Raw genomic sequence first — 13,278 nt, 5'->3', positions numbered from 1 at the left:
ATCCACTGAGCCACACCAGCCAGAGCTAGTCTAACCATTGTTGACAGATAACGTTGACTGCCCACTTTTTAAGACAAAGATATCAGGGCCACTACCCTCCCATGCCTATTCAATGACCCACATTGTCAGTTTCATCTTTCCTTTACATGGTCCAGGTTATTAACATTTGCATTCTGTTCTGTAGCCAAAACCACGTCTTCCTTGCTTTGTCCCCAGGTTGACTCTAAAACCTGAAAACCAATAAACAGTGCCTACATTATCATGATTGTATAAATATTTTTCAATACCCAGCCAAGTTGTGAGCCAGGAATACACTTCCTTCTCTTCAAGTCCAGTGTCACAATCTTTGGGCCTCTCAAAAATTGTTTCCACCATCAAGGTCAAATGGAATCTCAATTATACTCTGTTAGGTGCTTATAATCATTTTATATTTTATTTTGCTATATATTTGGGCCATTATTTTCTTAAACAGTTGCAGAGAGAGAAAGAGAGGGAGAGCAGGAGGGAGAGAGAGTTTTTCTAATGGCCTTCTTTTTTTATTGAATTATTGGCCTACATTGTGATCATTCACTTAACAAATATTTACTGAGTGTGTACTATGGGCCAAGGCAGTGTTTTAGAAGATTAGGATACATCAGTGAAAAAGACAGACACCCTTGCTCCCATGAAGCTGATATTCTATGGAGAGAGAGAAAAAAATCAGATAAATACATAAATATATAATAAGTTAAAATATGATAAACGCTATGGAATAAAATAAATCAGTGTAAAAGGGATGGGGAGTGCCAGAAATGATGGGGAGTTACTGCAGTTTTAAATAGGATGGTCATAGAAAGACTGTCTGAAAAAGTGAGAGAACAAGCATAGGAAAAGAACATTCCAGAAAGACCAGTCAGTGAGAGGCCCTGGAGCAGGACCGAGTCTGGTGTGTTTTTGTTTTTGTTTTTCTCATGCCTGTCATTTTTGAAGAATATAAAGGTCAGGGTTGTTAGAGTGGTGGAGGAAGGCAGGGAAGGAAGTAGTAGGAAATGAGGTCAGATAGGTAATGGGGGCCTAAGCTTATAGGGCTCTATAAACCACAGTGAATTCCACAGGAGGGTTGGTTTTTTTTTTTTAAGAACAGTTTACATTCAATATTATTTTGTATTAGTTTAAGATGTATAGTGTTTAGACAATCATATAATTTACAAAGTGTCCCCTCGATATTTTCAGTACCCATCTGGCACCATACATAGCTTATGATTTCATTTATATGTGGAACCTAAAGAAAAACATAAATGAACAAACAAAACATAAACAGACTCATAGAAACAGAGAACAGGCTGATCATTGACAGAGAGGAAAAGGGATGGGGGACTGGGTGAAAAAGGTAAAGGGACTGAGAAGTACAGATTGGTAATTACAAAATAGTCAAGCAGTGTAAAGTACAGCACAGGAAATACAGTCACAGGAGGGTTTTGAGTACAGGTGGGAGAGGATATGACTTGGGTTTTTAAAGGCTCCCTCTTGCTGTTGTGAAAATATACTGGCCAGGGGTGGAGGGGAGGATGACAAAGGGGAAAGCAAGATCAGTGAGGAGGCTGCTGTAATAGTAATTGTTTGGGTTGGAACCACTGGTTCCTTGGTTTGCTGTTCTGGGCACTTGATCTGGAGATCCTTCTTTAGCCTTGGAAAATTAAGTTCTAATGTTTTTGACAAAATTACCCTTTGTTTTTTCTCTTCTCTCTTCTAGAACTCCTTTTATTCAGGTGTTGAACCTGCTGGATTAATCTTTATGTCTTAAATGATTATCTTGTTCTTTGTGTTTCTTTGGTCTTTGCCCTGCATTCTGGGAAATTTTCTTAATTTTACTTCCCAGGCCTTCAGGTTTTGTTTTGTTTTTTAATTTCAGCAGTTCTTTTCCATTTCTAAGGAGTCTTTCTTTTCTCTAATTGTAGTCATTTTGTGGCATCTAGTTCTTGTTTCATTCATGTTATATCTTCTTGATTTTGTTGAGAATATCTTTTTTTCTGAAGTTCTCTTTTGTTTTCAAAATTCCAAGATTGCCCTGAGGTTATTCTATTTGTTTATTTTAGTCATGCTACAGGTTCCCTTAATTGTCCTGAGGATCCTTGGTTATCCATTCCTAGTTAAGGGAAAAGGTAGCCAATGCGAGTTTCTCTGTTGTTGTATAATCAAGGCTATTTTCTCACTAGGGCTCTCCCCCATGAGAAAATTCTGACAGAAAATCTAGTGTGGACATCAGACACGTGGAAAATAATAGATTATGGGTCACACAAATACCAGAATGAGAAGGATTTGTTCTGTGGTACCAAATGCCATAGAACAAGTCAGAGTGTTCCCTATGCAGTTTGTAAAATGTCGTTCGAGATTTGCCTGGAAGTAACTGCTGTGGCTGCATGTGCTCTGTGTGGGTGGAAAGGGCAGAGAGATAAAGGTTCTGACTGACGCTGATTGTCCTATGTACAGAACTTCAAGTAATTTCCACTTTCCCAGCTCCGTTCCTCACTGTCATCCTCCACAGTACCTACAGACACAGTTCAGAGCATCCCCTTGTTCCCACAGACAGACTAACACCTATCAACTTGGCATTATCCCACCTCTCCCTCACCTAGGTCTCTAGAAGGACAGGGAGATTCCCACACTTTTGATCTCAATCAGGTCTCATCCCACTCTAGTCCTAGCAGCTGATATTTACTGAACACTTACCATGGGCAAAGCATTTGATCTTCATAACAACTTTATGAATAGATGTTATTATTACCCTCATTTTGTAGATGAGGAAACTGAGGCTACAAGGCAGCTAACTAGCTCAATATTACAGTCAGTAAGTGATGGAACTGAGATTCAAATCCAGATGGTCTGAATGCAGTACTTCTATTTTGAACCACTCTGTTATATTCTCAGTCTTGCCCTAGCTTGTCTTGGCCTCTGACTATTCTGGAGACTGTAAGTCTCATGCCTGTGGGACCCCTAATTTTTATGACACCCTAAGTCCCTCCTGTCTCAAGGTTAAAGTCAGTGCCAGGAAGGATCAGGATTGGGGCCTTGCTTCACCAAGCCCTCTCTTATACCTGCTACCATTTAAAAATGATCAACACTAAGTGACCTTTCTCTGGCCTCAGTTACTGGGCTCCTGTGGATGTTTATAGGAAAGAAAAACCCCACCCTGAGCCAACATAGCAAACAGACAGACCCAGCACTCCAGTATGTTTAGTTTCCATTCATCTTAGAGCTGGATGAGGAAAAAAGGGAGGCATGGAACTGGCCCCTCTCCAGGCAAGATGCCAGCCCCAGCTCTTAGACAATCCTGGCTTGTGTGGGCCTCAATGCTACATTCAGAGACTTCCCCACCCTTCAGGATAGTCCCTCCCTCTCAAGAGAAGGGATACCTGGAGGTTTAAAAGAGCAAGAGTCTGGGGATTGGGTTCAGACCTTCTGGACATGAACAACCGACCCAGGCCAGGGGTATCATGTCTGGGTTGAGGTGCCTCATCTGTGTCAGCTCTTTTCTGACTATTCTCCTTGAACTGACATACCAGGGACCTCCTGCCCCCCCCTCATCAAGCACAAAGGTCAGTTTGGGGATGAGGGAACAAAGCTATGGGATTTGTGAGAAATTTTGCTCCTCAGGGGGTGGGATAGGAGAAGGTTATTCAGTCCGTTTCCTCAGCCCTACGACTGATAATCTAGGACCAGAGAAAATACTATTTGCTGAGCATATGTCAGATGCTGCATTATGATTTTATTTAGTCCTGATAGCATCCCTGTGAGGTAGGTTCAATTAACCCCATCACAAAGAGGAGGAAATAGATGCTTAGAGGTTAGGACACAGTTAGGAAGTGGCAGAATGAGCATTTGATCCCAAATGCCCTCATTTCTCACTGCCCCATACTGAGAATAAACTAGGTGTGTGTTATGTGTGGGCCCAGTGAACACATCCACAAAATATGGACAATAATAGTATTTAGCTCATAGAGCCAATGTGGGATTAAATAAGATTATGGATGCCAAATGCTCATTATGCTTTTGGTGTATAATTGCACTTATCAAGTGCAATCCCTTACACCTGAGATCTTAAATAGGCAGCTTGATTACACACACACACACACACACACACACACACGTAATCAGTGCCTCGCATATAGTGTGGCTCAATGAATGACAGCTGTTCTGTTATAGTCTAAAGCCTTGCTACTCAAAGCAAAATCTGTGGACCAACAGTATTAGCATCACCTGGGAGCTTTTTAGAACGGCATTGAAGAATCCCAGGCCCCACTCCAGAATTGTTGAATGAGAATCTGGATATTAACAAGATCTCTAGGAGATTTATGTGTACATTAAAGTTGGAGACACTTATTCAAAGGTCCCTTGATTTGTGACCTGTGAGTCTTTGGTCTGAGGTGTGGTAAAGCTCACTTAGGAAGATCCATGAAATGGATCACAGAGATTGTTTTCCCTCTCTAGATCTCAGTTTCTCCACTATTACCCCAAAGCCTATCCAGAAGACTCAGATTCCCAAGTACTAATCTATCTAGGCCAAGGATAGAGTCTATCTGACCCACTTTCCTGCCTTCTCTCCCAGCTGTTGATGACAAGTTATTCCTTGCATTCTACTGTGGTTTCTCGCTATGCCCACACCTTGGTCACCTCTGTCCTGTTCAATCCACATGCTGAGGCCCATGAAGCCATCTTTGACCTGGACCTGCCTCGTCTCGCCTTTATCTCCAACTTTACTATGTAAGTCTGCTTCCAAAGTCACTGCTTCATTCATTCACACATACATTTGTTCATTCTTTTGTTTGTTTTTTAGCAGAGCACAATGATGAAGAGCATGCACTGTGATATCAGACTTCCTGAGTTTGAATCCTGGTTCTGCCATCTATGTGACTCAGAACTACTTTACTTCTGAGTTTCATTTTACACATTGGTAAAATGAGAATAAAGTTAGAACCCACCTGCAAGAATTAAATTAGTTAATATATGTGAAAATGCATGCTAAAATCAGTGCTGAGCACATAATAAGTCCTTGATAATATTAGCTTGATTTTTTTTTAACAAACACTTACCAACACTGGCTGTATGACTTACACTGCACTGGGAACTACAGAAAGAGGAAGATGAATTGCACATGGTCCCTGCTCCCAAAGACTACATGATTTAATGGGGGATGTGAAAAAGGAAGCAGGTAATTTTAATAAAGTATGCTGGGAATAAAGAGAAGTGTGAATACAAGATGGTAGGAATGGTGAGGACTATCAGGATACAGTGGTCAGTTCCCCACACCTAAAAAGTCAGAGGAAACCTCACAAAGGTTGTCACTAAACTGAGGCTTGAAATATGAGATATTCACCAAGCAAGCAGGGCTAAGGCAGTGCTGTAGAATGTGGGCAAAAGGAGCACAGAGGCAAATGTTCCCTCATTAGAGGAACTGAAAGTACCTCAGTGTCACTGGAGTGTAGGGCACAAACTGGGGTCAGAGAGGTCAGAAACGAGACTGGAAAGGTAAGGAAAGATTAGGTGGGGGAGGGCTTCCAATACCAGACCAAGTATGTAACCATTGCTTGATGATTTCCAAACAATCTTGTGTTTGGACGCCCATTAGGAAATAGTCGATCATGTACTCCCCAACTATGTATATTTATTCATTTATAAATTATAGAAATATACTACTCAGCAAATATATTAGGTATATTATAAAGCATATACAAAAATATAAACAAAAGATGAGGAAGAAAAGCACTATAAATAGAATGTTATTCCTTTCCCACACCCTTATGATTTGTCCCCAGCACCCCATGGAGCATGAGTACTCCACTTTAGAAATAACTGTGGCCAATAATGAGGAGAAATAGCAAAGTTTTAAGCAAGGAGTGATGATAATGAAGTGGGGATGGACTCATGGGGCCAGCCAGGAAGCAGGGAACTCAGTAAGAGACCCAGGGTAGAGGTCCCATGAGGGGTGTTAAGGGCTGGAGCACTGCACTGGCAGTGGGATTTGAGAGACCATAACAGGGAAGAAAGAGCTTAGTGTATATGGGTAGTAAGTAAACTGATTTCAGTTTGACTGACCTGGTAAATGACAGTGACTTCCTTGAGATGGTAAATGTGGGAAGAGGAGCAGATAAGGGGAAACTGAGTGGGGTGGGAGGGCCTTATTGGCCCATGTAGCACCTTAGTGTGAGTTAGAAAAAGGTGCCTGGCTTTGGGGAGAGGAACTAAGATTTGGCAGATGAGTGAGGCTGACACAGGCATAGTTTCAGACTTTGTTCAGACTTCCTCACCAGAGGGTGGGGGGTGACCTTGTACAGTAAACAGCCTATGAGCCTCAACAGCAGGTCTGGGGATTGGGCATTGTCATCAGAAACCTCTTGGCCTTAATAGGCAGATGGCACTACCCTGGAGAAAGGACAGGTTGGTTGGAGGAGGTCAGAGGCATGCTCCTGGGCAGGGAGTTCAGAGGAGAGTTATGGGGTAATCAAGGAGGGCTTCCCTGAAACAGGATTTTCATGTGGGTAAGATTTGAAAGGATCAGAATCACCACATGTGGGGAACCTAGGGGGACCAAAGTCAAACAAGTTTGGAATATAGAGGCTAAGCAGAAAGCTGGTTGGTCAAATGATGCAAGGGCCAAGCAATCAGGCAGAATTTGGATTTTTGCTTCAATAGAAAAAAAAACACCAAAAGAAAAAAAAAACAGTTTTAAATTAAGCAAAGCAGGCTAGAGGAAATGTTCTTGGGCAGACTCTGTGGAAAGTATGCTGGCTGGAGGCAACACACACACAGAGACCCCAGTGTGTTGCTGCCAGACCAGCTCCACCCTACACTCCCACACCCCTGAGGAGACTTTGGGGTGGTGCCAGCTCTGCCCACCCCCGCACAGCTCAGCCACTGGTCTGTTTCAGCTGCCTAGAAACACCTCCCGCCTGAGTGGTCTCTCCACATATCCACCTCAAGTGTAACCAGAAGCTGCTGCTTTGATCAAATAATTTCCTCCCCCCTCGCCTTCTCAATACGTGTGCCTCAGTTCCTCCATTTGTAAAAATAGATACTGTTGTTCTGCCTCCTACAGAATTGCACTAATGTTCTCTAGGACACTGAGCTATGACTCTTTAAAGGTTAGCTTTGACCCAACCCTCTACTTTTCAAGATTCATACATGACTTTCATTGTCCACAGCAAAAGTTTTCACTGCCATATGAGTTTATTGAGTCTCATGTTCAAAGCCCTTTATTCTCTAGTCCTACCTAACCACTCCAAACTTCTCTGCATACCTCCTTTCCCTGCCTCTCTGCTCTAGCCAAATCTGACTGACTACTTGCTGTTCCCTGAAACATATTGTGTTTTCCTGCTGTCTGACTGGAATATCCATTCCACAAGTAATTGTTGAATGCCTGCTGTGTGCAAAGCCATATTCTAGGCCCTGGGAATACAGCAGCAAATAAGATAGACAAAAGCCCTGCTGTCAAGAAGCTCACAATCGAGTGGAGAAAAGAGACAAGGAAAAAATAAACAAGGAAGTACAAGCCAGTTTGTGGATGAGAAATGCTACAAAGAAATAGAAAGTAGAGCAAGGGAAATAGAGAGTAAATAGGAAGGTGTTATTTTAGAGTGATCAGGGGTGTCTCTGAGGAAATGACATTTGAACAAAGACCTGAAAGAAGAGAGGGTATAAGACTTGCAAAGATCTGGAGGAACAGTGTTCCAGGCAAAGGGAACTGTAATTGAAAAGGCTCTGAGACAGAAGTGTGCTGAACAAATTCACAAAACAGCAAAGAGGCCAGGATGGCTGCCACAGAATGAATGGGGAAAGTGTAGGAAGAGACGGGGTTAAAGAAGTTACAGTGAGACAGACTATATAGTACCATAGGAGCCCTTGCGAGGACTTGGGTTTTAGTCTGAGTTGAGATGGGAGCCACAGAGAGTTTTAAGCAAAAAAGGGACACTGACTTAGGATTTAATAGGATCTCTCTTATTGCTATGAAAAGAATAGATAATAAGGTGGCAATGCTTTAAAGAGGGAGATCAGTTAGTAAGCTATTGTGTTTATCTAAGCAAAAGATGTTGGTAATTTGGACCAGGGTAGCAATTGTGGGAGTGGAGGGAAGTAGTCAGATTGTGAATGTATCTAAAGATAGAGCCCAAACTCCCTGATGGATTAGATGTGGAGTGTAAGAGGAAGAGGGGAGTCAAGCATGACTCTAAGATTTTCAGCTGAACAACTATATCCTGAGATAAGGAAAATGAGTGGAGGAGCAAACTGGAGAGGTGGAAGAGATACCAAGAACTGTTTTCAATATGTTAAGCTTTAGGTGATTGTTGCAGACTCTAGTGAAGATACTAAGTAAGCAGTTGCATATATAGTATAGAGTTTGAGGGACAGGTCCACACTTGTGATATATAGATTTAGGAATAATCTGTGTATGAATGATATTTAAAGCCATGGGGCTAGATGACGTCACCTAGAGAGTGACTGTAGAAAGAACAGAGGAAGGGAAAGGGAAAAGAGAGGAAGAGAAGGGAAGGTCAAGAAAAAAGGAAGAGAAGGAGTCAACATAGGAGACTGAGAAGGCAAGGACCGTGAGGGTCATTTATCCAAAACCTCCCTGTCTTTCAGGCCCAGCCCCAGGGCCACATACTCCAGGGTCCTTTCTTGAAGACTTGAGCAAAAGTGCTCTCTCCCTTCTTTGAAGTCCTTCACACTTCATTACTTTCCTTACAGCAGTGGGAAAAACATGGGTAAATAAGTCCATTAGTATTCCATCAGTCTCTAAGCTTCTTGAGGTCAAGGACCCCTCCCTAGTCAAGCCCAGATCATTTTGCAGCAATTTGCATTCTGCTTTCACAAATTTTACCACTTGTACTTAATATATTTTCTTTTTTAAAATATATTTTATTGATTATGCTATTACGGTTGTCACATTTTTCCCCACCCTCCACCCATCCTCCTACCAGCATCCCCCCACCAAAATTCATGCCCATGGGTTGTACATATAAGTTCTTCAGCTTCTCCATTTCCCATACTATTCTTAACATCCCCTTATCTATTTTATACTTACCATTTATGCTTCTTATTCCCTGTACCTTTTCCCCCATTCTCCCCCTCTCTGCTGATAGCCCTCCATGTGATCTCCATTTCTGTGATTCTGTTCCTGTTCTAATTGTTTGCTTAATTTGTTTTTGTTTTTGTTTTTAGGTTCAGTTGTTGATAGTTCTGAGTTGGTTGCCATTTTGCTGTTCATACTTCTGATCTTCTTCTTCTTCTTCTTAGACAGGTCCCTCTAACATTTCATATAATAAGGGTTTGGTGATGATGAACTCCTTTAACTTGACCTTATCTGGGAAGCACTTTATCTGCCCTTCCATTCTAAATGATAGCTTTGCTGGATAGACTAATCTTCTATGCACATCCTTGCCTTTCATGACTTGGAATACTTTTTTCCAGCCCCTTCTTGCCTGCAAATTTTCTTTTGAGAAAACAGCTGATAGTCTTATGGGTATTCCTTTGTAGGTAACTGTCTACTTTTCTCTTGCTGCTTTTAAGATTCTCTCCTTCTCTTTAATCTTGGCTAATGTAATTATGATGTGCCTTGGTGTGTGCTTTCTTGGGTCTCACTTCTTTGGGGCTCTGAGCTTCCTGGAAGTTCCTGGACTTCCTGTAAGTCTATTTCCTTTGCCAGATTGGGGAAGTTCTCCTTCATTATTTTTTCAAATAAGTTTTCAATTTCTTGCCTTTCTTCTTCTGATACCCCTATGAATTAGATGTTGGAACATTTAAAGCTTTCTCAGAGTCTCCTAAGCCTCTCCTCATTTGTTTTGGAATTCTTATTTCTTCATTCTGTTCTAGTTGAATGTTTATTTCTTCCTCTGGTCTAAACCATTGATTTGAGTCTCAGTTTCCTTCATGTCACTGTTCCCTGTACATTTTCCTTGATTTCACTCTGTATAGCCTTCACTTTTTTCTCTATTATGCAACCATATTTAACTAATTCTATGAGCATCCTGATTACCAGTGTTTTGAACTCTGCATCTGATTGGTTGGCTATCTCTTCATCACTTAGTTTTCTTTTAGGGGCTTTGATCAGCAGATCAAAGTTGAATTTCATTTGGGCCATAATTTTTTTTGTCTGAGCAAGCCAGTTATGTAGTAAGGGGCGGAACCTTGGGTATTCACTAGGGTGCGGCAAGCCAGGTGGCTGTGGTGTGGTGCTATATGTGGGGGAGTGTTCCGAGAGGGAATAATACCACTTGCTCAGCTCTCTTCTGACTTTCAGTTTCTTTCCTTGGTACCCACAAGCAAATTGGGCCCTTCTGATTCCCAGGAGAGTGGGTTTGTGTACATTCTAGGACCCTGTGGGTCTCTCCAACAAACTCTCCTGTGAGGCTGGGAGTTTCTCCCACTGCCTCCCCAACTCCCACAGGTATTTATAGTCAAAGGTTTTGAGGCTTTATTTCCACATGCTGGAACCCTGTGTTGTGCAGTCTGTCTCACTCCCCAGTTGTTCCTCCTGGTTTATCCACATGCAAATGTGGGACCTCCTAGTCCACCAGCCATCACTTTCCCTGGTCTGCCAACCGCCTCACCTGCCCCATCCTTCCAGCACCTTGCCCTGAGTCCTCTGCTCCCCAGCTGCCTGTCTCTGCCCCTCCTACTGGTCTGGGTGAGTGTTTCTTCTTTGACTCCTTGGTTATCGGACTTCCATACAATTCAACTTTCTGGCATTTCTGGTTATTTTTTGTTTTTAAATTTGTTGTTGTTCTTCTTTTGGTTGTGTGAGGAGGAAAAGTGTATCTACCTATGCCTCAATCTTGGCCAGAAGTCCCTGTAGTTAATATATTTTCCTTAAACAGATACAATTTTTTAGTATTATTTAAATTAGTCTTATCCTAAGCAACAATATCTGTGTGCTCATAGGTTCAATGTGCTACTTATGTTTAATAGACATCACAGCAAATATGTAACAATTATAATAAAAACATTCAGTTGTGTCCCTCCTAAAATTATTTTATGTGCCAAAACATGGAATTCATTCAATATTTTGAGAAACATAAAGTCCTAACACCAGGTCCACCATTTGCCAACTGTGTCATTTCTATTTCCTCATATGACAAACAGAGATATTGATAACTGCTTCACCTGGTTTTTTCTCCCTTGCTTCTCCTCTCTTCTCTTGTTTCTGCTTTATGGTACTATTTTGTCCTTTTCCCTCTCCATCCTCCATCTTCCTTCTTCATCTCCCTTATGTGTTTCTTTTCCTCTCTACCTCTATACCTGTTCTTTTTTGACTTCTCTGTTTCCATCTGTCCTTCTTTCCTGCACCATCAGGACAATTGACAATAAAGTCTACATTGCAGAAGTCAGAGAAAAGCGCCAGGCAAAGAAAATCTATGAGGAAGCCCATCAGCAGGGAAAGACAGCTGCTCATGTAGGCATCAGGTAAGGCTCCATCTAATCTGAAGCATGGCAAATTCATCTTAGCTGTGTGATCAGGGGCTTACACATGTTCTTTCTGGGTCTCTGTCTCTACTTCCATAAAAATGGGAACAATCATCTCTACTTCATAGGATTATCTGAAGATAATGTGCGTTAATGAATATCAAAGCCTGTAAGAGTGTAATGTCCATTTCCACTTTCCTCCTGCCAGCAGGATGTGGCTTGTTTAAGAATTGGCACCTTCCGGTAAGGTTATGTTTAAGTGAAATTTTTCTAAAGCAAATCCTGTTTCCTAACTGAGTTCCATTCTGCTGGCAGAAATGTATTGTCTTCCTTCAATGTTTCCTTCCAGCTTTCCAAAAAGTTTCATCAAGGATGTAAATATTAGGTTTGACTAGTGCATATTGAGACACATTTAGTCTAAAGCATTAGGGAGGGGTAGGTGTGAGGGGCTATTTGAAGGAGAAGAGGCATACTGTGTAAATTGAGAACTCTTTTTGCAAAATAACAAATCATTAGTCCCTTATGTTCTACTCTAGATTCATATTTTCACTGACAGAGTTTTCTTATGATAGAATTCTTGTGATATAATTTCTCAGGAAGAATATTTATGAGGATGAATAAGGGAGAGAGACAGATTAATGAGTGGATGTCTAACTGTGGGCAAAGGACTTAGTAAAACTTGAAGTCTTGTCAGGTCTCCTGGGGTCAGGTTGGGGATGGGCATAACTAGGTCATGTAACAGCTCCCTTCCCCCTCATTACATCCCAAACACTTCCCACCCTCCTCCCTTTCATGCCCAGGGACCGGGAATCAGAAAAGTTCCGCATCTCCACCAGCCTAGCACCAGGCAAAGAGGTGACATTTTCCCTGGCCTATGAGGAACTGCTGCAACGGCACAAGGGCCAGTACCAGCTGGTGGTGAGCCTGAGGCCTGGCCAATTGGTGACAAGGCTAAATATAGAGGTCACAGTGTCAGAAAGGACGGGCATTGGCTATGTTCACGTACCACCACTGAGGACCAGCCGCCTGCGCACCAACACCCACACAAGTATGTGGGCAGAACGAGGGGCCAACCGCCAGACTGGCATTCCCTGAATGAGAAACTTCCCCTTTTCCCTGCGCTTCCACCTAATAACACTTCTGCTATGAGCTCACTAACAAGATCCTTCTCCATTCAAACAATGAGAACAGAACATGTTAGAAATTTAAGATTTTAGACTTATAAACTTAGTCTGACCTTTGCAAGCTATGTGAAACAGCAAATCCAACAACTTCCCAGATTTATGATTTTCGTCATGAAAAAATAAACATTAGGAGAAGGGTAGCGGGGTAGGCTCAATGAAATCATGTGTCGACAGTGCTAAGGGTTATGGAAATCAATCTGGCTCTCCTCTGGAATCACCACCAGAATGGAAGGGCAGTGGGAGGACAGTATAAAGTGCAGGATGTCCTTGACGATATCTTCTCAAGCACCGTGAGACTGGGAGATGTCTTGGCTGCCAGCCTTGCTCAGATTCCAACTAGAGGCGTTTGAAGGCCAGACTGGCTACATCAGAATCACTATGTAAGAAATACAGATTCTTGGGCCTTATATTCTGGAGTCCACTTTGGAAGGTGGGGGAGTGGCCCAAGGGTCTGTCTCTGAGCAGTTTGCAGATGAAGGTGATGTCTGGCCAGGTCAGAGAGCCACTCATCTGGCCTACCCACCTCCTCTGAGACATGAGTGGACAAGCACAGAGAAATCACCCAGGTCACGTGGCCACCCTCACCAAGCTGTTGAGCTTGGAGTTCCTGCTTAATCTGACCCTGGTAACCCAGAGTGACGGTGTGGTACTCGCAGAG

The 13,278-nt window shown here is 42.3% G+C and overlaps 1 protein-coding gene across 1 annotated transcript in view; it reads left to right on the top strand.

Moving 5' to 3' along the window:
• The first annotated feature begins 3,272 nt into the window (after window positions 1–3,272).
• Window positions 3,273–13,278, top strand: part of ITIH6 (inter-alpha-trypsin inhibitor heavy chain family member 6) — a 32,829-nt gene continuing 22,823 nt past the window's right edge. The window contains exons 1-4 of the mRNA XM_028523325.2: window positions 3,273–3,575; window positions 4,586–4,740; window positions 11,326–11,436; window positions 12,237–12,484. Coding sequence (XP_028379126.1) covers window positions 3,474–3,575; window positions 4,586–4,740; window positions 11,326–11,436; window positions 12,237–12,484 — 616 coding nt within the window. The 5' untranslated portion in view covers window positions 3,273–3,473. The remainder of the gene's footprint in view (window positions 3,576–4,585; window positions 4,741–11,325; window positions 11,437–12,236; window positions 12,485–13,278) is intronic.

Source organism: Phyllostomus discolor, chromosome X (genome assembly GCF_004126475.2).
Source record: "Phyllostomus discolor isolate MPI-MPIP mPhyDis1 chromosome X, mPhyDis1.pri.v3, whole genome shotgun sequence".
Lineage (NCBI taxonomy): Eukaryota > Metazoa > Chordata > Mammalia > Chiroptera > Phyllostomidae > Phyllostomus > Phyllostomus discolor.
This window is presented reverse-complemented; position numbering and strand designations above follow the sequence as displayed.